The sequence below is a fragment of the Malania oleifera genome, chromosome 1 (genome assembly GCF_029873635.1).
Source record: "Malania oleifera isolate guangnan ecotype guangnan chromosome 1, ASM2987363v1, whole genome shotgun sequence".
In the NCBI taxonomy this organism is placed as follows: domain Eukaryota; kingdom Viridiplantae; phylum Streptophyta; class Magnoliopsida; order Santalales; family Ximeniaceae; genus Malania; species Malania oleifera.
The window spans coordinates 35,851,816-35,879,621 of NC_080417.1; the positions used below are offsets into that span (position 1 = coordinate 35,851,816).

The window sequence follows — 27,806 nt, forward strand, 5'->3', positions numbered from 1 at the left end:
TTTGATCTGGAAGTTTAGAGGCGGAGTTCCTTTGATGGTTTTCTGTATTTTTTTCTGAAATGACGGTTTCAGGAAAACCATGGTAAATCCATCGATGGTTTCGTTTCTGGGTTGAGAGACTGGAGCTCGAAAATTTAAGTTGGGACGTTAGGACGGTCACATACATGTGTGGAGTCAGTGTTACATTGGAGACTGATATCTTGTCGGTTTTGTGACAGAACTAGGGGAATGAATCTTTAAACTAAGAATTCACACGTATTAGTAGTTTCTTCATTTCATACTTACTTCAATTATAATAAATGAGGAGTTTCCAAGTCGGTTTCTATCCTATCTTTGGGATGGATTCTAGGGAAAATGACATTGTAGCTAGAGGATATAATAATCACGTGGATACTTCTAGTGAGGATAATGTCGATGCTTCGGCAGTGCTACGAAGTATAGCACGACAAGCTAGGAAGGAGAACCCGAAGGAACTCTAGAGAGCAAGATCAACCACCGATTGGTCAGGGCTGCACTTTTTAGTAGTTTATCCGGATGAATCCGCCGGCTTTTGTAGGAGGGGCAAACCCAATCGCAGCTAAAGATTGGGTTCAAGAGATGAAGAAACTACTAGGTGTGCTGGAGTGCACAGAGGAGCAAAAGGTGCTTTATGCCACCTATAAATTAGTGGGGGAAGCAAAGAGATGGTGGCGATCGACAAAATTGGTGGAGGAACAGTGTCCAGGGCATACATCTATTACTTGGAGCTGTTTTAGGGAGGTCTTCTTCGATAGATACTTCTCTACTGCCACCCGAGAGGCAAAGACTTAAGAGTTCCTATATCTGATCCAGGGACCCATGATTGTATAGCAGTATGCGCCGATTTCTAAAGCGCTGTACAGAATAGCACTAAACGAATTAAAATAGTTAAAGGAACATATACAAGAATTATAAGATAAGGGTTTATTAGGTCCAACGTGTAACCCTGAGAAGCGCCAGTATTGTTTGTGAAAAAGAAAGATGAGTTCATGAGAATGTGCGTCAACTATATATTTTCATATTTCCATAAGTCGGGCAAAATAGCGGTGACAGTTTAATCCTAAAATTAAGATGCCCATAAGAATGTAAGATACTAAGTGGGCAACAATTGGACTCCTATGTTGTGGGGAAATTCTTTATTCCCTGGGACGTTGCGTTATCGCCATAACCTAAAAAAAACATAAGAACAAGATGTCATGGGCATCATATTGCAAGTATTCCGAAGGATTTTATGAACCAAATAACACCTAACAGAATCATCTTTAGTAACTAACCTAGAAGAAAAATCATAATGATACTTGGACCTTCAGCAAACTGTTATCTAGAAGGAAAACCATACATGCTAGGACCTGGAGCTTTATCTTTTTGCTTTATCCTGTGCGAATCCTACTTGGCAATAGGACACTAATTTAACCGCTTGAGCATCAGCTCAGTTGGGATTTGATTCATATACAACTTAATGTGAAATATTCTGTGGTGATTTGCAGTTGATTGTAGTTTTTGAAGCTATCTCTAGAATCTAGTCCTTCTATCATTAGCAACTCTCTAGTATAAATGAATATCACCCTTTTCTTCTTGGTCCATTTCACATAAGATTCATGCTACCAGATAATGTCCGATCATTGATCATAGCTGACTAAAAAAATTCATTAGTATTGTATTTTGTACCAAGAACCAAAAAATGTGTTTATTGCATATTGTCCAGTCACTAGAGCCAGATCAGGGTTGGCTTGAGTTAGTATATCAGGACTTAGACATGCCATAATTGCAATCCATGTTTTTCATTGAGGATATTTTTTTCAACTATATTTTGATATTCAACGTTTGCCAACATAGGCTAGAGGTGGAATCTTAAAACTGTTGGAAGTAAGAAAAATCTAGGAATCCATTTGGTAGGAAAATGATACATTACCTTGATTTAAAAGTGTAAGCCTGTGCATTAGTTTGGCATTGAAAAGAAACTGGGTGATTAGAATTTCAGAAAATGTTTAGAAGCTTATATAATCTTTATTCAAGCAAATTGCAAAGTTATGATGAGAGTTTGAAGTGCCTTTTATACATTTGATCTAACAAGAAAATGATTACACATCCTGGTCTGAGATGCTCCAAAAGGTAAGGTCTTTGATGAGTATGAGTCATCATTGCAAATTCTATGTTTAAAGATGAGGCTAACCATTGGTGGGAATCTATGTAACGAGTAAGAGATGTTGAGGGTTGAGGTTATGAGCTAGGACCAATTTTAAAATAGTCTTCAATAGGTAATGACTTCCCAATTGACTTATTAAAATGGATATTGTGGATTGGGATGTAATCCTATAAATGGAGTCTCTATATATCATACACTTAGTTGATTGTTTTCAAAATAAAGTAGTACTCAGAGATCCAAATGGAGTGAGGGTTTTTTTTCTAACTAACAAGCTCTCATATTTGACATCTTGAGTACTTATGAAAGGACAAAATGTGGGCAGATGTCTGGGGTTGTAATGGCAATGAAAGAAATATACGAGTTAACGAATTCCAAACTTCTTTACCCTTAGGTGATGAATTTCTAAATATTTTTCTCAGATGATTTATTGGGGCCACCTCCAAGAGGAGATTGAATTTAATATTGATTTGGTGCTAGGAACGGAGCCTATATCAATTATTTCATATAGAATGACATTAACCGAACTAAGGTAACCTAGGGCGTAACTAGAAGATTTTCTTAACAAGGAATTTGTTTGACTTAATATATTGTTATAGATTGCACCTGTGTTATTCACTAAGAAACGTATGTGTTATTCACTAAGAAACGTAGTGAGACTTTGAGGTTATGCATTAATCATTGGGAGTTGAATCATGTTACATTAAGAATTGGTATCGACTTCTAGGGATTGGTGGATTATTTGTTTAATGGGTAAAATCCCAGAATTTTGGAAATGGATTTGCAATTAAATTATCACTAATTAAGATTTGGGAATTACACATCCCAAAGACAGAATTGAGTACACAGTAAGATCGCTATAAGTTTCTGGTGTTACCAATTGGAGTTACCAATGCACCTTACATTTTCAAGGATATGATGAATCAAGTAATTCAACCATACTTGGATCAATTCATTATAATTTTTATGAATGATTTTTGGGGGTATTGAAAGACTTAGGAAGCATGATTAACACTTATGATTAATTTTACAAACATTATGAGAGCATCAGTTATATGTTAAATAGGAAATGTGGGTTCTGGACAACTAATACGAAATTTTTGGGGCATGTCATAACCAAAAGATAATTATCTATTAATTCCTCTAAAGTTATGTCAGTGTTAGTTCTTTAGAAGATTGAAGATGAAAATTGAAGTTGTTGAGTGTTGGTTCTATAGTAAGGGATATTAGAGCATGATATCAATCTAATCCATCTATCAATGTTAGCTATCAATTTTGATAGGATTATTAACAAGTTTTAACTCAAACTTGTAAGGTTGACGATAGATCTTGTTTGGGATTACATTCAACAAATTTTGAGGATGAAATTTTTATAAGGAGGGGAGAATGTAACGCCCCAAAAAATGATATGCTTGGAAGTGTAAAAAAAATAAAAAATAAAAAATAAAAAATAATGAATAAAACAAAATAAAATATTAATTAATAAATTAATTAGTTAATTGATTAATTAAATAAATTAATAAAATAGATTAGTTAATAGTAATAACAATTAGATAAATAAAATGATTATATATATATATATATATATATAAAACTTATTATTATTAACCTTATATAAATATAAATATAAATATATATATATATATATGTATATTTAATATTATTATAATAATAAATCAATCCTTCAAGAAGTATCCTAAAGGAAAGATTTTCCTTCTGAATCTAGAGAGTGCGTTCTCTCTATCCCTCCACTCTCACACCGTCTCTCACTCTCCTCCATTCGTTCTTCCTTCTATTCTCAATTTCTTCTCTAATATTCGGCCGATCAGAAAATGGAAGATACTGTTGGGTTCCTATCTCCACCACCGACATTTTTACTAGAGTAGATTTGTCGTGAGAGCAACATAGGCACCACTAATGTGGAAAGGTATATTCTCTCTCTTTCCTCAATTTCTCCTTAAATCTTCGATTAAATTGACGATCGGGAACCATCACAGGGTCCTAGTCTCAATCGTTGTCATTTTGATCAGAACGAATTTTCAATTTGTGGGTCCTAGGCACCACTCCAAAGCGAGAGTGAGATTTAGGGAAATAAGAAAATTAGTTATTTTTGGGAATCTAATTATTTATTTGGAGTTTATAGGCTTAGGAAATGTTAAATAGTTATTGGGAATTTTTTGAGCTTAGGAATATTAAGGAAATTATAATTTTGGGGTTGAGTTGATTTTATTGGAAATAATGTGATTTCAGGGTGTGGAGTTTTGAACGCTCCGAGCGTAGGTTGGAATTTTTACTAGGATTTTCAGAATTCAAGTAAGGGAATTAAGTTAAATCAGTAATTTTATGGAATTTTGAATCAACTTAATTGTTATGTTTATATATATAAGAATTTAAAGGTTATTTTGAAAATCAACCGTTTGAAATGGATTTTACAAATCTAAGATATATTGTATGATATTTTTGAATAAAATGAACGGTGGAAAATGGCATTTGTTTTAATTGGTACGAATTATTGTATATTTGGATTTGAGATTTTGAAATACTGAACTGTTTGTAAAATACTAAAATTTTTTGCGAAATACTGGAAATGCTTGTGAATAATGTAGGGATTTGAAATAACGGCCAGTGGTCGGGTATTGTTTGATTGGCCAAGGCCAGGATTATTATTTGATGGCGGAGGGCTGAGTTTTAATTGATGGCTATATGCTGGGTTGTATTTGTGGCCGGGGGCCAAGTTTTTGGATTAACAGGAAATATATGTGAATTGATTTTTTAAATGATGATTTCTATTATCTAAAGTGCATGATATGCTTTAGGAACCCTGGGGACTAGAGTATTGTGAGCACGGTACTGTTGCTAATGATTTGTTATGTGGTCGTGTGTGCCCACACCTATGCTGAAAGGTGTAGGGTGACCTTGTCCGATTTGCTTACGTGAGGTGAATGTACCCTCCTAAGTAAGGGCAATCGGACCAGTAGCTATAGCTACATATACCTGCGGAGTATGTCAATAGAGTACAAATGACTATTGTCTAGGTGGATCCTCCAAGACATTAGTCTAGCCTTCGGGACGCACAACTCGTGCCATGGGGGAAGTAAACAACGTGTTTGTCATAGGGAGTGTCTTATATGCATTTCTGTTAATTTATGTGAATATGGATAATTAATAAGATAATTTCGAGGGCTTGCTGAGAAAGGTGAGTGTCCTAGTAGCAGTAATGGTATTGAAGGAAAAGGAAGCTACTTGTATGGGTGGGTAATCTTACGTATCTTCGTCTAATTGTGTGTGTGAGTGTAAAATAAGAATGATTTCATAAATGTGTTTATCTACTTAGTGAACTGTTTATTTTCTATACACTAAATGCATGCTGGCTACACATTGACATTAACTTAGTCTTTCCCTTACTGAACTGTGTCTCACTCCTACTTTACAAACTATCTTTTTAGGAAATTCTAGGGATCAAGTCTAGCAGGCTAGAGGAGTCGAGCTAGTGGTTTAAATTTATGTAGGTGGTGTGTATGGACAGCGATTTTATTTTTGTATAGTTTATGAGATGTAATTATGTGAAATGGAGACATTTGTATATAAAGATAGTTAGAACTCTGGTAATGTAATTTGATGATTTTGTATTTTATTTTCGCTGTGTAGATGTGTTTCATATATGATGAATAAGGTATTAGGTACACAGACGTCACTAAAGTAACACCTCGGGCCCACGTGACGGGTCGGGGTCGTTACACATTTTTTTCAAACTCTAAATTGTGATTGAAATTTACATTTATACACAATATTAAAGATTAGCTTGTTGATACACTCTTATGCTTGATTGAATATAGACATTACTTTAAGTGGTTATTGCACTCATATAGCACTGAGCTTATAGTTCTTACATTATTAGTGTGTGTTGATTAACATTAGTACAAATTTGCTTGGTTGAGAAGCATATATTTTGTATACATCTTGTATTGTAATTGATTGTATTACATGTGTGAGCCTGAAGATGGAGACTTGCTCTGTGAAAAGTCCTAAATTGGCTTTGACCCGGTTAGAAAAACTAGGTGCACCATCCTGGTAAGGTGTTGTAAACGGTGCCACTCCACCTGTTAAGTGAGCTATAGTTGAAACTCTCTTACTCGTGAGCTCGAGACGGGGACGTAGGCAGTATTGGCTAAACCCCGATAAAATTTCTTGTGCCTACTTTTAATTTCCGCAATTTAAATTTCAACAATTGAATGTTTGTGATTTATTATTGTGAATGATTAAGTTTATAATTGCATAGACAGACCCTAGGTTGTATATATAGCTACTGGATAGTTATACCTAGGCATAAATTTTTTAAAATATCCAATTCATCCCCCCTCTTGGGAATACACCAATTCCAACAATTGGTATCAAAGTTTCGTAGCATTGACTCAAACATTTTTGTTAAAGATCGGGATGACTGACATTGGTGTATCCCCATTCAAAGAGGGATAGTCACCTACTGGTCCTCCATCGTTTTGTGGTGTTAACTACACCTACTAGAAATTAAGAATGAGCATATTTTTAAAATCAATTGACTGGAGGGCCTGATAGGTGATTGTTAAGGGAATTCGTTTGTCCTTGAATGAAAATGATATTAATTTGATGCATGCAAATTCAATTGCCATGAATTTTTTATATTATACTTTAAGTTCTAATATTTGTCTTGAGATTATGGCATGTAAGAGTGCACAAGAACTCTAGGATGAACTCGAAAAGAAATATGGTGTGACCCAGGAGAAGGAAACCACTACTCTAGAAATATCAAGCATAAATGTTATGGAGGTGGTAAATCACGAGCTAATAGCATTAGTTGACAAAGAGGTATATGTGCTTAACTCTATCTCAATTGATGATTCTTTTGTTGAATATCATAATACATCATGTTATGAATCATTTGATATCTCTTGTAATAAAACTACTGATAATGCATGCAATGATTCATATGATAGTTATTGTAATAAATCTTGTGATGAATCATGCTATAAGATTATTGATGAAAGCATACCCTCTTTGGAAAAACTAGAAAAGACTACTTAAAATGCATAATTTTTTAGATAGGATGTCTAAGCAAAAAATGATCTTGAAGAGTGAAAATAAAAGGCTAGCTAAACAATTAAAAGATTTAAAAGATTTTCATGCCACCTTATAAAAGAGGAAAATTGTGAAGGTTTTGAAAATTATTTGTTTTGAAAGAAAATGTGAAAATTAACCTGAAATGATTTCCAAATCCATGGGCAAGAAGGATAACTCAAATAAAACCTTGGGAAACAAAAGGAAATTTTTTTTCAAAAAGGGTTTAGGATTGATTCATAAATCCCATGGTCATTATGTTGCCTCATCATGTAAAAACAGAAGAAATAAGCATAATCCTTCACACATATATAAAGCTTGCTTATCTTGTATAATAAAAGGACACGTTTGGTTTAATTGTCTACTTAGATGTGCTATAGGCTTAGACAAAGAAATGATGTGGGTTATCATGAAAGCAAACCCCGTAGGATCTAAGGAAAAATGGATTTAAATTAAACTTACAAATTAGTTAAATTTTCCTTAAACCCCAGGATTATATTTAGGGGTTAGTAATGTCAATAGGCTTAGGAGGTGGCTTTGGTTCAAAATATAGAAGTTTAGTATACATATCTGCTTCCAAACGGACAGGGCAATTGTGCCTGGTATATATTTCCTACTGCTTAACTCATGCTTTAATATAAACATCTTAAGTTAAGCATACTTTGTCCATTTCACAAAGTTGAGGTTTAGGGATTCGTTCATTTATCCCTAAGCTTATCTTTTAACATAAAGGCCTCTACCATAAACTTAGTCATCATTTCAGACATAAGCACTGTCTTTCACAAATTCCTATTCCACCCAGTGCTTAATTTAAAGACATCCTTCCCGAATCAAATTAGAGGCATCCTTTAAGGGATTCAAGGTTTATTATTAAATCAAAATATTCCCTTTGAACCTTAAATATAAAAATCCTCTATTTTGATGTACCATCTCCTTCATAGGAAATCCCTACCAAACCACGATCATATTCGGTAGGGTTTCTCCCATTCCTTGGCGTGTATCCTAGTTCATAATTATAATCATGTCTAAGGAATACTTTCCATCATTCAAAGAGCATTGTTCATGAAATTCGTATACTCCTAAATGCTCTTTGGTAAGATGGGTTGGACATATTTACTAGCATGAAAACATTTTAAATGATGTCCTACTTCTTCATGAATGCTTTTTTGAACTTAAAGGAGAGTTAATCTTTAAGAGTATTCATTCAAATATCCTTCACTAGCTTTCAAACTTTATTTAAAACCATTTAGAGCTTCATCTTCATAAATTAAGTTAAATGGCTAATATGATTGATATAGGTTTCAACATATATGAAAATGCAAAGCTTCAAGAAGCCTATGCCTGAACCTTGAATTTTAATGCCATTTGAACTTATGCCTCTCACATTTTGAAGATCATAAGAAAAGAGGCAGTTATAGGCTTTATTCATTGAATGAATACTCATTGTGACTTTTTGGTCCGATAAGCCTAATGCATCCATCGCCAAGTTTAAATCATTGAAAATCTTAAGCACCTTGGCTAAAATATTTAGAAATGAAAAAGGCATAAAATGAGTTGAGTGCATAATTCAGGGGGAGCATTTATCTTTCATGGTTATAAATTGAAATGCTCTCTTGATATCTTATCTTTTATGCTCATATGTCGTTATAAACAACATTGTAAACTGATATCCTTAAATGATTAAATCTCTTTTATGGATGATTTATATGTTATGTGAATTATTAATTGTGCTGTTTGAATGCATGCGTAATCTAGAATGCCTTTTGCATGACGGATGCAGTGGATGTGAACTGCATGCTGGTAGTTGAATTTAGGTTGTTGCATGCTATATATGATCTATTTTTTGAGAACAACCATTTATCAGGTATAAGTTTTATGAAAAAAAGTTTGATTTACAGACGACATGTTGCCAAATTTTTGAAAATTTTTCCCAAAATAGAACCTTGTACATAGATGATTATGATAAAATTAATGTTAAAATCTTTTTGAAAGGATAAGTGAAAACTAAATATATTAAACTTCATCCTAACTTAATCATCAAACGTTTAGAAAATGCTCAAATCCATCCTTATAGGAAGCGCATAAATGACCCATATGCATCACTTTTGTCCACTGAAATATTGAGGCTCTTCTGAAATCATTGAACATTATATCCTACGCTTAAAACTTAATGTTTTAATATGGAATGTTCTTGGGTTATGAACTCTATAGCATGCCTTAATATACACTTTTCTGATGCATCTTTGGTCTATAGGGACCACAATACTAATAGGGAAAAATATAATTGATTAATATTCAGTATAATTGTTTTTAAAGATTTAAATTGATGGCTTACACTACTTAGCATAATGAAATTAGTCTTTAACTGGTATAAGCAATTTATTGCATCTAAGTTATAATTCAAATTGATAGGGGGGGGGAGGCATCTAAAATTAAAATGTCTATCATATTATGCTCACAAACTTTTTAGCTTAGATTTGTTGTTGAATCAAGTGTGGCATGTGATTGAATGAAATGTTTTATTGAAAATCATAATCTGAAACATGTTGATTTGCCACAGTCATTTAATTTGTCATATGATCTTGCATGTGATTGTTAAATTTTAGGATCATTATGGTTGTGGTTTTCTGATTATATTTTAGTATATGCTTAATTGACAAACCAGAAAATTTGTGCTTGCTTGTTTTAAATTAAATTTTCTTTTTCAGCAAGTACCCCCATTACTTTTTGCAAATATCAAAGGGGGATATATATTTATTTGTATATACATATATATTTATTTTAATACTTTATGGCAAGAACTAATTTCAAAACTAATTTATTTTTCTCTTGCCTTATTATTATTATTATTATTATTATTATTATTATTATTATTATTATTATTATTATTATATACATGTATGTTTTTTAAAATTGCATAACTTATTCAATAACTTCACATAAAAATGCATGCGGACTAGTTAGACCGTATTTGTGCTCAAATAAACTATTTGCTATCATATGCCAAATGTTTTAACATCAAGTTTTTTACGAATCTTATGATATGACTTAAATTGCTATGGTTTGTGGATAATTCTGGTTTAATCATGTTTGTTATGTCATTTTAAATTTGAATGACTAATTATATTATTTGTGTGCTTAATTGCTATAATTTTCAAAAACCAGTTATATTTTACATGCCCTTTTTGCTGTTGCCAAAAGGGGGAGAAGTAGGCAAAACTGGGAAGTCATTAAATGTTTAAAAGTTTACATTTTCTTTATGCATATTTTCAAGGGGATCCTTTCCTAGTTGTACCCACTTTTGCATAAAGTATTTGCCATCATAAAAAAAGAGGAGATTGTGTGTATCAAATATACACACAATAATCATACCATTCATGATTTGATACTAGATGTACTTACAAAATACGATACTAAATGTGATTATGCTTATGTTTTAGGGTCATAGTATTTTCAAGCTAATTTGCTCCCCTTTAGTTATACCCTTATCATATTCTTATGTCTTTTCCTTGTAATCGTTCTTCACCAGTTTAGCCGAGTGTTCTAAGATTTTGAATGGTTTTTACTTGGCTTTACCAACTTTAGTTTAGAGGATCAACAAGTCATAAACAATTCTACTACAGGGTCATAAGCCTATATTGCCTCTTTTCTTATGGATTTCGATGCATAGCTCTTCTAGTCATTTGCATTATCATATAGATTGAAACCTATTGCATATAACTTAGTCATTTGACACATTCAAACTCTTCTAATAGATTGGACTTGAAGTTTGAGAGCTTGTGAGGTAAGATTTTGCAAATACTCTTAACAATTTAATTATCATTAAGTTTGGAAGAATATTCATTGTCTGTGGACAGTATTCAAAATATTTTCATGGAAGTGAATATATCCAACTACTTAGGCAAAGATCAATTTGGGAGAATATTAATTTTTGAATACTACTCTTTAGGTATTTCTGATTATCCAATCATTGGACGGTACCTTATAAGTATGTTTTCAATTTTAAGCAAGGGTACAACCCTATAATGGATGAATCTTTACCAGATATGATCATGGTATGGTAAAGATTTCTTATGGAGGATATTACTTAATCACAGATCAAACTTAGGAATTTTTACGTTTTAAGCACAAAATGGAATATATATTAAAAATGTCTTGGTAAACAATTTTATCCCTTAGAGAATTCCATTGATTTGATTATAACGGAATATCCTTTGATAAGCACTTGAAAGATGTAGAGTTTATGATTTATCAATGCTTGTGGCTAGAATGATAACTGATTTAACCCTTTGAACCTTCAAGAATGAGTTTAGGATTAGATGATTTTTAATATATGATTTATTCCTAAGGCTTAGACTTATGCATTGGACATGATTTGCTTAACTTACGATTTTAATATTTAAGCATGTGTTAAGCACTAAGAATTATTCGTTAAACAACAATGCTTTAATCCATTTGGAAGTGGATTTATTCTTCAATGTTATGATTTATGTTACTCATTACAAGGATATTATTTTGATATTTTAACAGTTAATCTCTCAACCTTCACTTTGAATACATCAAGATTTGCATGCTATTCAATATTTTAATATTTTACCCAATCATTACGATATAAAAGCATTAGGCAATTAGTTTGGCTATCTTGCTTAAAGAATCATATTGACTTAACTTTCTCGTAGATTCTTAGTATAATGATACACATACTAAGATTTACATTCTAAGCATATACTATTCCCAAGCCTATTAGTCATCATTACCCCCTTCACTAAATTCTTAATCCTAAAATCTAAAGAGGAGTTTTTGGGGTTTGTTTGGTACTCATTTTTCTTAGACTCACCAAACCTGTTTGAGCTTCACACCATTTCTTTTAAATGGAAAATCAAATTTAATGTGCCCTTTATTTTTACATAATACACAAGTGGATTGAGCATACAAACCGGAGGAGGTACTAGCATAAAAGTTTGACGCTTTAACAAAATACCCCATGTATAGGTTTTTTCTTCTCATATTTTCAATTCTATTGTAACCTATACCTTCTTTGTGTAAGGTCATCTTTTGAGAACCTAAGAGCTTGTCAAAATTTTCTTTTCCCTTAGTAAATGTGTGGATGATTTTAGCTTGATCCTCTATCTTTCTTTCTAGGTCTTGAATTTTTAAATTCTTTAAGCCGTTGCAAACAGCTTATAACTTTACCAATTCGTCGGTCATTTTGTTTGCTTTACATTCAAGTTCAGAAATTTTGAGATCTTTTGCATTATCACTCAAAATCTTGGATCTTAACTCTTTCAGCTCTTTTGCCATCATATCATTCTTGTTTTCTAATTTCAAGATTTTCAAATCCTTTCATTTTTCAATACTAATTTTTGATTCTAAATCTTTCAATGATGCCTCATTCTTGATTACTAATCTCTTAATTTCTAATTCCTTTTCAGTCTTTTCTTTTTCCCAAGAAGTATGAGACTCTCGAAACTTTTCTAACTATTTTGCTAAGTCTTTATTTTCACTTTTCAACATTATTTTCTTTTTGGACATCTTTGTTACCATTTTATAAGCCTTAGCAAGTTCCTTTTGTAATTCCTCATAAGATGGCATGTTATCATTATCAAATTCATCATAATATTCACTACCAGAACTCTCACAAGATGTATAACAATCATTGAATGAATCGTTTTGAGAATTTGAAAGAGAAGTAGAATGAGTAGAGTGCACTTCTTCATCAATTAATGCAACTAGGCCATAGTTTTCTACTACCTAATCATTTGAGTATGAATCTTTCCAAGTAGAGGACTTCTTTCCTTTGGTCTCTCCAAATCTCTTATCGAGTTCTTCCCATATCTCCTTAGCACTTTGACATGACTTAATTTCATGAAAAACATTAGTATCTAAACCAAGCAATAGAATATTCATAGCACCGAAATTTATTTGCATTAATTTCATGTCATTCTCATTTATCTCATATTCAGATTTAGGGATTTCAACATTATCAATAATTTTCATAGGAACTAGGTTTCTTTGATCAATTACTCTCCAAGTTCTCCAATCCATGGATTTTATAAAAATAGTCATTCTCATTTTCCACTCAATGAAATTTTCACCATAAAACATTGAAGATCTTGTTGAGATTTGTTCCACACCAAATGGGGATACACCACAATAATCCATCATGATCTTTTTACAAATGAACTATTAAGTCTATGTACACCCGCTCTGATACCAAATGTTGATTAAGGTGTAATCCCAAGAGGGAGGGGGGTAAATTGGGCATTTTAAAAAATTCTTTGAACCTATTTCCCACTTAATCCCTATTTGTATTTTTAAAAAATCAATTGCTGGAATTTATGACTGAATTAAATTTATTTTATCAATGAGTTCCTTTTACCCATTTAATTGTGGGTAAAGTAATTCAATATCCACATGCAATGTAAATAATATAATGTAATAGTAAAGAGTTAAGGGAAGAGAGAAGACAAATACAATTTTTACAAGGTTCAACTAACTCGGCTTACGTCCTCGCCTTGAGCAACCCACTTAAGGATTTCACTAAAATCCCTGCTCCTTAAATTGGGATGGAGCTTTCCTTACAATCCGCTGCTTATAAGAGGTACAACTCCCTCCTACTCCGCTGCTTACAAGAGATACATCTCTCTCCTCAAACCCCGGTTCACAAGCCGAACCGTGAATACAATGAATCTGTAAAACACTCAAAATTGCTTCCAACAAAAGCTAGTGAGTACAATTCAAATTCCTAATACATTAACATATGATTAAACTTGAAGCTCAGAATGTATGAAACGACGCAATCGTTTATGTATGATATGCTTCCACACACAAAATTCTTTTTATCAAATCTCCCAAAAATATTTATATAAATCACTACTTTGGAGAACTTAGGTTAAATCTTTGAATACAAAAACAGCTTTGAAGATTGCAAAGATTTGGTACACACTTTGTCAAAAACAATATTTCTCTCAAGATTTCAATTTCAATGTGATCTTGGTAGTATTTGCCCTAATGTGTATATATATGATGAGAATACCAAGGATCAAAAGCTTAATATATGATTTTTAGAAACTATCCTTCAATATGTATAGATATAGTTATGCACGTCTTAGGATATCTAATCAACTAGTTTAGAAGTAACCAAAATATCACATCTTTAACTTTGAACACACTTGAATGATTACTCTTTAAACAATGGCCAAATAAAAACTTTCTCAAGTATTCAACTTGACAAAAACAATCTTGATATGAATATAAAAAACTTAATATCAAACTTCTCTAAAGATATTCAATAACAGATGTTGAGATGAGAATTTCTTGGAAAAGCTAAATGAATCAACCAAACCTCAATACCAAGAAGAAATAAAGTTGTGTAAATGAATCCCCTTTTGATTTCCAGAGTAGATTTTCCTAAGCTTGATGAATATAAGCTAGAGTGCAGGCAATTGTATAGCTTTATGCTCAGATTTCTCAATTTTCTTTCAAAAAAAGTTCTCTTCTCTTCTCCTTGATCTTGGCTGATGTACTAGAGTTTAGATATTCAGTATATATAGTGTCTTACCCTTAGAATTGATTTCAACCATTGGATCAAAGAAATATGTCGCGAGTTCTTTTAATAAAAATCAGATTTTTAAGTTTTTCCGCAAGTTCAGGCGACTGAGGTCGAAGCCCAGGCGACCAAAGTCCCTTAAAGCTTTGAAAAATTAACTTGGAATATAAGGTCAGGAGCCTAAAGTGAGATTTAGGCTCCTAAAGTGGTGAGTTCAGGCGCTTGAAGTTCCAGGTTCAGGAGACTGAAGTGTCTCAGCCAGTTTTTGTGTTTCCCATTAATTCTTCAGGTTACTAAACTTAATCTTCAAGTTCCTGAAGAAATTCTTCAAGCGACTGAGGTTGAGTTTAGGCTACCGAAGTGCCCTTTTTTCCTTTCTAATTTAAAAATCTGCTTTGCTCTCTTTCTTAACTCTTTTATAAAAACATTTTCCAAGGTTTTAATAATACATGAGTCCTAAAATCATTCTAGGGTATATGTTGAGCCTCAAATTAAATCATATGAAAATGTAAATACATGAGTTCTAAGTACCCATTCCCATGACGTTCTTGAACTTTGCCGCTTGCGTCTTGATTCTCGTACTCTTTGAGTTCCATAGATCTTGCCAAGATATGTATGCTTTACTTTATGCCTTCTAGGACTCATTATCCTTCCGTGCATGCTTAATATAGTTCCTGTTCACAAACTCAATGCACAGATCAAATACCAACTGATTTGTCATTATCAAAAACTAGATTGGACTCGTAGAGTCAATATAGTATATTTCCATTTAATATCTCATGCCACACTCATTTGTTTTAAAAAGCATCAGTATAGCATATGGTTCGTAAAAGTATAATTTAAATTGAAAACAAGGGTTTCAAGCTTCTCCTACTTTAAGTTTAGTACAAATAAATGAGTTTTAGAAAAAAAGGAGACCATTCCTCAAAACCCTAGATTTTCCAAAACTGTGAAACTGAAAAACCAACAATTCCACCTGGTGAAAATTTCCAAATAAACAGTCATATCGTACATAATATCATAACCTACAGTTTTACCGGTTCAGATTTCAAAAATAAATTATGTAAACAAATCCCTTTACCTTTTTCCTGAAAAACGAACCCGAACGGCTCGAAATGACAATATCAAAACTTCTAATCAGTGAAAACATGCGTACTTGCTCGACTAAGAGTGAGAGAGGCAACCGAGACGCAAAGAAGAGCTCGGAAAGGCTTTTTGGTGAAAAAGTTTCGAAACCCTAGGAGAGAGAAGAGAGAGAATTGAGATTCTCTAAAAAATGAGCTCAAACCTATTTATAGGTGAGTTCAAAACTATTTATAGGTGAGCAGGCCCAAAGGAAAATCGGCGTCAATTTTCGTTGTATTTGCAACGGTGGTTGACTGGCCCAGCTAACCCAAAACCATGGCCGATTTTCTTTTGGCTCACAAAACTGTCGCCGGTTTGGGTCCCCACTTTCCAAATTCCTTATTTTTCTTTTATTTTTCTTTATTTTTCTCTTTTATATTCATTTTATTTTATTTTCTGGGTTCGGTTTCCTACAAGCAGGGATAGTCGAACCTTGAAAAAATAGTCGTGTTTGCTTCTCTTTCCCTATACTCTTTAAATTTCCGCAAGTGTGTGTTTATATTTATTTTGTTATGATTATTGTATATATTTTAAATATTGTCTTGTGATTGATTGAGAAATGCTGAAACTTATAAAACCCTATGATAGAAATATTGTGTATGCTTAAATAGTTATAGTCTTAAACTTGAGAGTGTTGTGTTTTAAAAATAAGGTCAAAAGTGACCTACAATTTTAAAATATCCAACCCTCTATTGGGATTACACAAAAAATTACAATCATGAAGTATTATACGAGCGACATAATGATCTTCTCAAACTAGTATGTGAACATGTGAGCCTATATTTTTTTATTACATCTTGGTCATCATAATAATAATAATAATAATAATAATAATAATAATAATAAAATTTTATTTGTCAAAGTGTCGAAATTATAATGGTCTAAGGCATCCACTGTATTGCTAAGATGGTACCATGCGCAAGAGGTTGCCATCTCCTCCAAAAAAAAAATTGTATCGTGCAATTAATGTCATCTTATTAAAACTCGACCTCTTTTAGAATTTTAAAATATTTTTAAAAAATAAAAATATTTAAATTTTATTTTTTAAAATTTAATAATTTCAAAAATAAAATAAATAAAATATGCATGAACAAAAATTTAATTTTACATATCATTAACGTGTAAATTTTATTAAATATTAATTATATTAAAATAATTTTATTTTAAATAATATTTAATATGAAAAATACAATAAAAATTTTCTTTCTTATTTTAATTTTTTTGACTTTTTTTTTTAACAGAACTTTGGTTCAAAGTTCAAACACGGTAACAGGGGCTTTTTAGTCTTTTTCCCATTATTTCTTTGTACACGAGCAAAAATCAACTTCTATTCTCAATCGTACGATCACTTATGTGAGTCGACTCGGCAGTTGCATGATGGGGAGAGACGAGATTAGTGTTAATTTTTAAGAAAAACGCGTCGCAACCCATTGAATTTTTTAGCCGGGAAAGGAGTAGCCGTTATATGGAGCTTTTCGCGCAGTCGAACGGAGTGCCTTGCATTTCGGTGAATCCTAAATACAGCTAATGGGGAGAGAGAGAGAGAGAGAGAGAGAGAGAGAGAGAGAGAGAGAGAGAGAGAGATGGAGGAGAAGACTCCGTCAAACATCTGGAACAACCCGTGTCATTACTTTCTCTCTCTCTCACATCGTTCATTCGAGCTGTTTCTCCGGCAATTTCTAAGAGCGCCAGCTCTAGAGCATTATCCGGTCATTAGCACCCTTTTCATTCCCTCACACCCAAAACCCTTACATTTTGCAGAGGTAAATTCCCGACAACTTCCCTCTTGTCTCTTTCTTTCTTTCTTTTTGCTCTTCATTCATGTGATTACAATTATATTCCCCTTATTCGTTGAATTGAATTCATTAGTGCGCACATTTTTTTGGTAATTTTTTGGTTTGGTCTAGCTTTTTTTATTACAGGGTTTTTAATTGATTTTAATTTTGAGACTGGTTTCGTGTAAATCTTGAATTGATGATTTATTTGGAGACGAATAGGAATAAATTTTGTTGGATTATGGCATCTTTGCAATTTTTGAAGTTTAATTTTAATTTTTGATTCACGTATTTAATTTGGTAGCATTGCAGTTTTTAATTTTAGGTTTGATAGACTAAAGATGTTGTTCTTGATTTCTGACTTTATTGTCCGCGGGGAGATATGCAGGCATTTGGCAACAATTTTTGTTCTGGTGCATCTTGGTATGAGTGCTTGATTCATTTCTGTGACACCCATAGTTCCATTTTAACTCCAAAACGCAATAAAGTACGGTGCAATAATGTCCGGCCCACTCTCTCCCAAAACCGGTAGGTTTCTCTCCAATTCCTCCTATTTGTTTTGCTGTTTCAATCAATTGCAATTGATGGAATTTAGAACTGTATAGTTATGTCAATCTTGACCTCTGTAAAAATAGCATGCCTAGCAACACAAGATATAATTATCTGTATACCAACCTGGTAAAGTTTCAAAGCCTTTGTGCTTGATAAAGTAACAGCTACAATAGGAAGTATATATCCTGATATTCTCAATATTGAAGAATATTATATTAACTGGTGAGTTTGTGTCTATTGATAAGTCCTCTGAAATTGTCTTTAGAGGAGAAAACTCAAATGTGCAATTTAGATCCCAGTTATCACTTATTTGATGAAGCTTAAAAATGTAAGCATTAGCACTCTTACAGTGAATTAATGATGATAAAAAAAAAAAAAATTATAAACAGCAAAACAGTGTTGGAGCTTGCTTCTGCTTTTTATTTATTTATAGAAGTTTTAGCATTGTTAATAACCCATCCAGCAGTATATGCAAAATTCAGTGAGTCCTGTTTCCTATATATATATATATATATATATATATAGTTTCTTCATCATGAAGCAGCTTGGGCAAACATGTTTTATTTGGTTTAAAATGCCATAAATTAAATTTAGTAATTATAGCAAGGTCATTTAGTTTTTGTATTGTCATTCAAGTTTTTAATGACCAATTGTGCATTCTATTTGTGAACAGCTCCTGAAAGATTTGACTTTGAAAACTCTGAGGATGAGAGGAAGACTAGAATTGGCTCTTTAAGAAAGAAAGCTATTAATGCCTCCTCTAAGCTTAGACATTCTTTAACGAAAAAAGGTAGGAGGAGTAGCAGAGTCATGTCTGTTGACATTGAGGACGTGCGTGATGCGGAGGAGTTGCAGGCTGTTGATGCATTCCGTCAAGCACTCATATTGGAGGAATTACTACCCTCAAGACACGATGATTATCATATGATGCTCAGGTCATTTTCTTTTTCTAGTTCTACAAGCATGTACATAGATAGCACACATGCACACACATGTTCAGCCTTCTGCAGAGAAAATGTTCCTTAGCAGGAATAGCTTCTAGAACTTGTATTACATTTCCAGGAAATGTTTTCAGACAATTCATGACTGGCCAATAGTAGAGATATAAAATCAAAATTAGAATCTGGAGGTATTGTCTAAATATAAATAAGCTGCAGACTATGGTTAAATTGTGAGTACTTTTCACAAGATTAATTAGATACAAGAGGTGGACCAAACATCAATGTGATGCTTTTTCTGGTCAAGTTGCACAACATTGTATTATTGCACTTCATTAAATAGCCTCTATACTTGATGTACAGGTTCTTGAAGGCCAGGAAATTTGACATTGAAAAAACAAAGCAAATGTGGACCGATATGCTTCAGTGGAGGAAAGAATTTGGTGCTGACACAATTATGGAGGTATTGTGTTCATCAGAAAAAATGAGTGGTTTACCTTTAAAAGTTTACTATTTGTTCTCTTTTTTTTTCTGTCTTCTTGTCCTTCCTCATCCTTTTCTTTCATTGCTTATTTATTTTTTTTAATTAAATTTTCTCCTGAAAAGATTTCTGCTTGATGACTTGTCCCATGGTATGCCTGTATAACTGAATTTTATCCTATCTTTTTTGCTCTTTGTATAAGGACTTTGAATTCAAGGAACTAAGTGAAGTCTTGGAACATTATCCCCAAGGGCATCATGGAGTAGATAAGGATGGACGACCAGTGTATATTGAAAGATTGGGCAAAGTAGACGCTACAAAGCTAATGCAAGCCACAACCATGGACCGCTATTTGAAGTACCATGTACAAGAGTTCGAGAGGACCTTTATTGATAAGTTTCCTGCTTGTTCCATTGCTGCAAAGAAGCACATTGATCAAAGTACAACCATTCTGGATGTTCAAGGAGTGGTATGTGAGAATAAAAAACACTACTTTAAGTAAGATTAGCTAGAAACTTTAATTTTATACAGAAAACTTATTCATTTCCCATGGTTCTTCAATATGATTAAAAGGAAGACAATCTTTTGTGTGTGCGCCACAAGTGCATGATAGGTTTTAGAAATTCTTTTGGATTAGTTTGAAATGTAAGGGAAGGTTCTTTTTGTTAATACCTTGATTTACACCAGGGTCTAAAAAATTTCAACAAGGCTGCAAGGGAACTTGTAGTTCGCCTTCAAAAGATTGATGGTGACAACTATCCTGAGGTATTGATTCTCATAATTGTGTTAGTGCATCACCACATCTTGGTATCAATTTGGAGACTAGATGCTTCTGATCAATATATAACATTTCTTTTTTTGGAATTGCGTATTCATGCAGACTCTAAATCGCATGTTCATCATCAATGCGGGTTCTGGATTTAGGCTGCTATGGAACACTGTCAAGTCTTTCCTTGATCCTAAGACCACAGCAAAGATTCATGTAAGCATATGCTTTCTCACATTTGAGTTTCGGTTCTTTGTTCAAGGTATCAAAATTAATAAGTGAGACCTACTATTCACCAGGTTCTTGGCAACAAGTTCCAGAGCAAGTTGCTGGAAATAATTGATGCTAGGTAAGTTGTTTGTTGGTTGATTAGTTATGAATTGTTCTCATTTTGGATTCAATTTTTATAGTAAAATGTATATGATTTCTTAAACAAAGAACCGAATTTTCATATATTATGGAAGGAGCATTTTGAAATTGTCTTTTGGAAGCCTCTTAAATTGTCACTTTGGCTTGGTTTTGTACCAGTGAGCTGCCTGAGTTTTTAGGGGGCACCTGTACATGTGCTGATCATGGAGGCTGTATGCGTTCTGACAAGGGCCCATGGAAGGACCCAGAAATATTGAAGGTCATCTACTTTTTAAAACATTAGTTACCATGAATTATGTTTCCTTTGAATTTTCTTTTTAGTTTCTTATCATTTCAGCAATCAGAGGTGTTGTGTATGTCTGGTTGATGTTCTGGCTGCAGATGGTTCGCAATGGTGAAGCCAAATGTACAAGAAAAGAGGACCACAGCACTGACGAGAAAACAATTTCTGAAGATGAGATAGTTTACCCAAAGGTCTGCCTAATCTCTGAGCATATGTTCATTTAATTTCTCATGACTATGGCCATGTTTTTTGCCTTTCAACTCACCTTTACTAAATATTTGTCCTATTGGCTTGTTTATTGAGGGACATCTTACTTTATCTTCATTTTTATAGGGGCATCACTCATCCAATTTGGATACAGCTCCCGATGTAGAGGATGTGAGATCTCTTTCTCCTGAAATCCCAAGGGACTACATAGATCATCCACAACTCTCTCCCATTCATGAAGAGGTGATTGTTCCAATCTGCATATAATTGTGCTAGTTATTAAGAGTTTCGTGATGTCCACATTGGCTTTTGGGTAATGTGATTTAGATCTAGCAAAGGAAGCTAAATGGATTTTTTGACTTCTGCTGGGGATGCTTGTGTTGGGCAATGCTGGGCAGACTGAAAGTGAAATGATAATCCACTTGACTCCATTTCCCCAGCAGCATATTAACAACCACAAAACATGACTATCAATAGGGTGCAACTGTGTTAGGGTTTTTTTGTGATGACTCAGAATCCTAGTGCAATGAAAGAAATTCACCCTATTGACAGTCATGCACATCTTCCATGCATTTATGTATGGAATAAAGCAGTAAGGTTATGTGGAAACTCCTGCCTTATAAAAATATCCATTCAATATTTTTAGTTTCTAAATCCTGGTCAGATTGTTATTTAGTTCCTTGTTTAAAAAATTGTGTTTCTTTTTTCCCAATTTTCTTTATGGGGAAACAAATGGCAGGTTGTTAAAAACCAAAAGTTCCTCAAGCCTTACAAGTTTGACGACCTCATACCAATGGTTGATAAGTCTGTGGACGCATCTTGGCAAAGTATAGTACAGAATGATAAGATTGCCCTCTCTAAAGGTATCACTTGCTCATCTGTAGTTGCGCATATACAAATATAATTATCTTGTTTTTAGAAATTTCAGTGAATCCTATTTATATTATGAAGGGTGCAAAACTAAATGATGAGGTAATCATTTGGTATGCCACATTCTGATTTTTTTTTTTAAACCTGAACCAATTTCTTCAGAATTTTATAGAAAATTGGCTAATAATTACTGAGAAAATGCTCATAAAATGGTCGGGATATTTAATGTCTGTGAGGATTGGGCTTTTCTTGGCAGATTGTTGAGCATGCAAATGCAGGACATGCCTGACCCATCTAATCTGCACCTTGCATGATGCTTAAACTGCATAACTGAACAGGCTAAAGGCCAATCATGTTCTGCTAATTTTTGGATAAGGGAGAAATGGTGTATTTAGATTACGTCATTATCTGTATAATAATTATTGCTAGGACCAGAACTATAGTTATAACGTGGCAAAGAACAATTTTTTGCAGCCCGATTCTCTCTCAACAGTATACTTCTCAATTTTTGACATTGTCATGATCTGGAAATTTGTATAGTTAGTTAATTATAAAATACAACCTCGTATGTTTATAATGCATCTTCCATCAAGATATTTGAGTTATATTTGTTGTGGAATATATCTTGATCTTATATTAACCTTATTCACGTGTAGAGACTTTTTGAGCTGCCCGACATACTTGTATTCATCAACCTCTGTGCTCAAATAGTAAACAATGGCTTTTATTTATGCTACAGTGGCAGATTGTTTTCCCATGCATGATGTTTGCAAGGCTCCTCTTGGAATTAGCAATCAAATCGTAACGGGTCTCATGGCCTTTGTTATGGGCATTGTCACGATGATCAGATTGACTCGCAACATGCCAAGAAAGCTCACTGATGCTACCCTCTATTCTAGTCCATATTTCTGTGTTGATCCAATGATGAAACCACACAAGTTACCGGCACCCGCCATCTCCACTTCAGATTACTTGTCTGTGATGAAGCGCATGGCCGATCTGGAAGAAAAAGTCATTGCTATGAGCAAACCTGCATCCATATCCACGGAGAAGGAGGAAATGCTGAATGCTGCTATCAGCCGGGTTGATGCCTTGGAGCAAGAGCTTATGGCTACTAAGAAGGTAATTATCGTTGGATTTCATGAATTTTTGCCATTTCCTCAGCCGATAGCACAATTATCAAGCCGTGAAGACCCCTTATTATGAATTCACTTATAGCACAATTATCTTTCTGTTTGTGTTTTTAAATATCTAGCGAGCTTTAAATTATGTTTTATGCAGTATCAACTACTTCATGGCTGATGTTGCTTTTAAGGACATTTCGTAGGAGCCATTTTGACCACTACAAGATATATTATACAAAAGAAAAAACTTGAAAGTGCGGATGTTCTAATTTTCTTTGCTAGAAATCTGAAGGAGTTGAATGATGGCTCTGAAGTTTTATTTTTTATTTTAATGTTTTGTGCAGACCCTGGAGGACACCCTGGCCCGACAGGATGAGCTCCTAGCCTACATTGACAAAAAGAAGAAGAAGAAGAAACTGGTATGCTACTGAGGCTGTAATAATGCACATCATCTTCTTTTTTTCATCTGCATCTGAATCTAATTAGTGTTCCTTTTTTACTGTTTTTGGCTTTGAAATGCAGAACCCGTTCAGCTGGTAGAGGGGGAAATGGGGGGAGATGCTGAGACATGCTGTGTGTAATGAATGTATAAGTAAGTGGTGACAGGGTGACTTTTAGTTTCTCCCAAGGCCACCCAAATGCACTCTGCCTTAATGTTTTGCATATGGCAAATGACGAAACCAAGGTTTTGGTCAAATATAAGTTTGCAATTCATTCACCCTCAAAATCTATGCCCTATTATACATATAACAACTTTTTAGGTTGGTGATCCGACTCCAATTCCCAATTTTGTCTATGCCCTTATCATTTGTTTGGATCACAGTGAAACAGAATGAAATTATTATTTATAATTTATATAAGCACCATATAATTTTCTATTCCATTCCATTCCATTCCATTAACAGAGCATAGCGAGGATTAGGTTACAAATATAATAGTGACCGTACTATTTTGCGAGTTTGTGTGATGATCCCTAACACGGCCAAAGTTGTTTTTCATTTGTAATTTTACATTTTTTCATATACATTACTCAAAATTTCTAGTTTTCAAATATCATCAGAGGCGAGTAAACTAATACTTTTTTTGGTACTTTACAAATTTACAGTTTAGCCCTTGCATTCTTAAAATTTATTTATGCCAATTCATCACACATGTAGGTATTTTGACGCCTTTGCATATCTAAATTAATAATATGATAAAGTATAAAACTAAATGCATTGGTGCAAGAATTTTAAGTCTCACTAGCCGTGGTGTGGCCCGTGACTCCTGCGTCGGTCATTGTATTGTCGCCGTAAATATAAGCCAAAAAGAAATTATTCCTATAAATGTGCATTCCGATCATGTCGGAATAAAATAATTAAAAAATTTCGGCTGTGAAAGAATCCACTAACAGAGACTAATTTGATAATAAAATATTAATATGAAAGACGAACTTAACAAGGTGGCTGTAGTTTAGTGGTAAGAATTCCACGTTGTGGCCGTGGAGACCTGGGCTCGAATCCCAGCAGCCACAATTGCCTTCACTTGTTTTGAGAGTATATGATGCTTTGTTCATGAGAAAATTTTTATTTGGTTTACATCATAACATTTTTTGGAATATATATGCAGCTTTCATGTCATTTTGGTTCCACATATAAAACGTGTTAGGTATTTTAAAAACATGGCTATTATACTATTGACGTGCTTGCAATGATCTTTTGTAACCTAAAAATTTACTAAAAATACGTCCTTAATTAAATCTATAAACCAAAACTTTAAATTAAGACAAGAGACATTCACCTCCCCTGAGATTTGACAAAAAAAATAGAGATCACTTGTAAGACTTCAAAAATAACGTAAACCTCCCCTTAAAAAAAAATGACAAACCTCCCTTAAAAAAAATAATTTTTTTTGAAAAATATAAGGAGAGGGTTGCATCTTTTTATCAAACCTCAAAGAACCTCAAAAATTTTAAAACTTCATGTGAGATTATTGAAATTTTTGAAACCTTAAAGAAAGTCATTGTCAAATCTCAAGGGAAGCCAATGTCATTTACTCTTTAAATAATTACCAATTTAGAATATTCCGTACTTAATAATTAATTAATTAATCAAAATAGTTGGGTGTTAACCCCACTCAAACTTCTGGTTGGGCTCAGTTCACCGTCCCTGGCCCAATCCACTCAACCCGCTACCCCTAGCCCAATATCCTAAGCCTATCCTTACTGCCAATCCAACCCACACTCTCCAGTGCAGGAACTACTATCCCTCCTCCCTCAGCAGACTCACATGCTCGACAACTGAGACTAATAGCAGCCTCTCAATTTTTGAAGGATTAAAGTTTGAATTAGAAATTGGAGATTCTCTCCCAACTGATCATTGCGCAGAGGGCAACCACCCAAGATTTAGGTCTATAAATAAACAGCCTAATGAATTGAAAGAAGAGTGATGCCGTTCGAGCACTGAGGCAGAGATCGAAGAAGGAGGGAGTAAAGAGAGTGAGAAAGAAGAAAAGTGCTGCTTACAACAGAATTTGGAGAGAAGAAGAAGATTCAAAGGAGAGCATAGAAAGGGAGCTTGTGTAGAGTCCAAAGAGGAGAAATGAAATTTGACCAAAGGTAGCGTAGTGTATAGTAAGCTGAAGGAAAGAGTGAATAAGAAGTGCGGAGGAGGCTTAAAGGTCTATGTTCCCTAGCTTACTCTCTCAATTCATCTACTTTAGCATGTGCTAGGTAGGATTGTGGTGTTCCGGTTTGGGTGATTATGTTTTGGATCATGTTATGGGCAGGATGATTAAATCCTACGAGTATTAAACAAACAATCGGTTGAATGTAATTCTATGAATATGAACTGCTGAATGTCAAACACGTTTTGATTGGTTTTGGCGTTTGGTGGCCAAGTGCATGATTGAATAATGCTGATTATGTTCGATTGTGATCATGATATTGGGTTGCAAAACTTTGGAAAACAAGGATTGACTAATTTCAAAACTATGTTGTTTTAATTAAAGTGGGTTGTGAATTGCAATGTTTTGAACGCAGGAAGTGATTTCAAAACCATATAGTTGATTGTGTGAATTGAATGATTGGTGAATATGCTTGGACGGACAATTAATTGAACAATCTAAGTCTATATCACTAGATTCTCAACCATTTGAATTCAAATCCACCTTAAGATTCAAATTGAATCAATTCGGTCCAACACAGACTTAGACCCAATTCTATAGTTAGGTCAACTCACACCTAGATATGATTTTCATTCAAGTCAAATCAAAACCACACTCGAATTTCTAATTGGGTCAACCAAGACCTAGACCCGAATACTATTGGGTAAACCTGAGAACCGGACTCAAATACCACTTGGGTCAACCTAAAACCCCTACCCATTTTTCTATCTGGGTCAACCTAAGATCCAAATCAGATTCCCCTCTAGACCAACTGGCCAAGACCAGACCCAGACTAGGTCAAACCCCCCTACCTAGACTCGGTCAAACCCCAACCTTATCCCAATCCTAGCCTAACCAAACCTTAGGATAAACCAAACACAAACCTTCTTTTTTTAGTAATAAAAAGAAAAGAAAAGAAAAGAAAAAGAAAGAAAGAAAAGATCAAAGAGGAGACTTCGATTTTTTTTTGTCTAAAAGAAGAGAACAAAGAACAAAGATAAGAAAATAGGTTAGGGTTTGTTTGGTCTGAAAGAAAGAAAAGAAAATATCAAGAAGAGGGTCCATGGTTGTTTGGTATATAGAGAAAAGAAAAGAAAGCAAAAGGAGTAAAGAGTATAAAAGAGTGGAGAATAGAGAGCACAGAGAGATCAAACCAGAGAAAGCAGAGAGAAAATAATCATACCTAAGAAAGAAAGGTTGGCATTATCCATGACTTTCACCAAAGTGATCCAACATGAGAGAAGTTGGTCAGAGTGGTTTAGATGGCTGGTGAGGGTTTTTGTTGGAATTGGTGTATTCCAAGAGGAGGGTGAATTGGGTAATTAAAATTTCCTAAGTTGATTTCAATTCCACAATTAGTAATTTCCAACGTAGGGTTTGTCTAAGCACATACCAATATCTCAACATAATAATACTGAGCAGATATATTAAATAGATGCAGCAGACTCAGTATTTCCCATTCACAGTATTTAAAACATGCACAACATTCATATAACAATTCAAATATAAACATACATGTGCATAAATTAAATTATGGAAATATAAAGAGTATAGCCGACACAGGATATGTTATTGGGGTTCGGCCAATTCAGCCTACGTCCCCGCCTCTAACTCGTAAGCCCAAGGATTCCACTAAAGGTGCTCACTTGTGGGTGGAGCGGCACCGAATACAACACCTTACAGGATGGTGCACCTAGTTCTCTTAGTCGGGTCTGAACCAGTCCAGGATTATTCACAAGGCTAGTCTCCCTCTTCCAATCATATGTCGGGAATACAACAGATATAAAAATATTTGTACAAGTACATGCTTCTAATACAAGCAAATGTGTACCAATACGCACAAATGCATTCACGTATGATATGAACTGA

At 33.8% G+C, this 27,806-nt stretch overlaps 1 protein-coding gene and 1 non-coding gene across 2 annotated transcripts; both read left to right on the plus strand.

Annotated features, from left to right (window-relative positions):
* Positions 1–17,284: 17,284 nt before the first annotated feature.
* Positions 17,285–24,175, plus strand: LOC131166990 (phosphatidylinositol/phosphatidylcholine transfer protein SFH12-like). Its single transcript, XM_058125703.1, has 15 exons — positions 17,285–17,692; positions 18,093–18,232; positions 18,930–19,191; positions 19,558–19,657; positions 19,878–20,144; positions 20,363–20,440; positions 20,556–20,657; positions 20,741–20,790; positions 20,970–21,069; positions 21,192–21,284; positions 21,427–21,543; positions 22,040–22,163; positions 22,910–23,292; positions 23,639–23,713; positions 23,817–24,175. The coding sequence occupies exons 2-15, from the start codon at positions 18,205–18,207 to the stop codon at positions 23,832–23,834; spliced, it is 1,797 nt and encodes a 598-aa protein (XP_057981686.1). The 5' UTR covers positions 17,285–17,692; positions 18,093–18,204; the 3' UTR covers positions 23,835–24,175.
* A 560-nt stretch (positions 24,176–24,735) lies between these two features.
* TRNAH-GUG (transfer RNA histidin (anticodon GUG)) lies at positions 24,736–24,807 on the plus strand. Its single transcript has one exon. It is a non-coding gene; the product is annotated as a tRNA-His (tRNA).
* Positions 24,808–27,806: the final 2,999 nt, after the last annotated feature.

Bases quoted from the DNA above. Each gene is read 5' to 3' on its own strand.
- LOC131166990 (XM_058125703.1), top strand. From the start codon at position 18,205: ATGTCCGGCCCACTCTCTCCCAAAACCG. The intron at 18,233-18,929 runs GTAGGTTTCTCT...ATTTGTGAACAG, and splicing joins CCCACTCTCTCCCAAAACCG to CTCCTGAAAGATTTGACTTT. The intron at 19,192-19,557 runs GTCATTTTCTTT...CTTGATGTACAG, and splicing joins GATTATCATATGATGCTCAG to GTTCTTGAAGGCCAGGAAAT.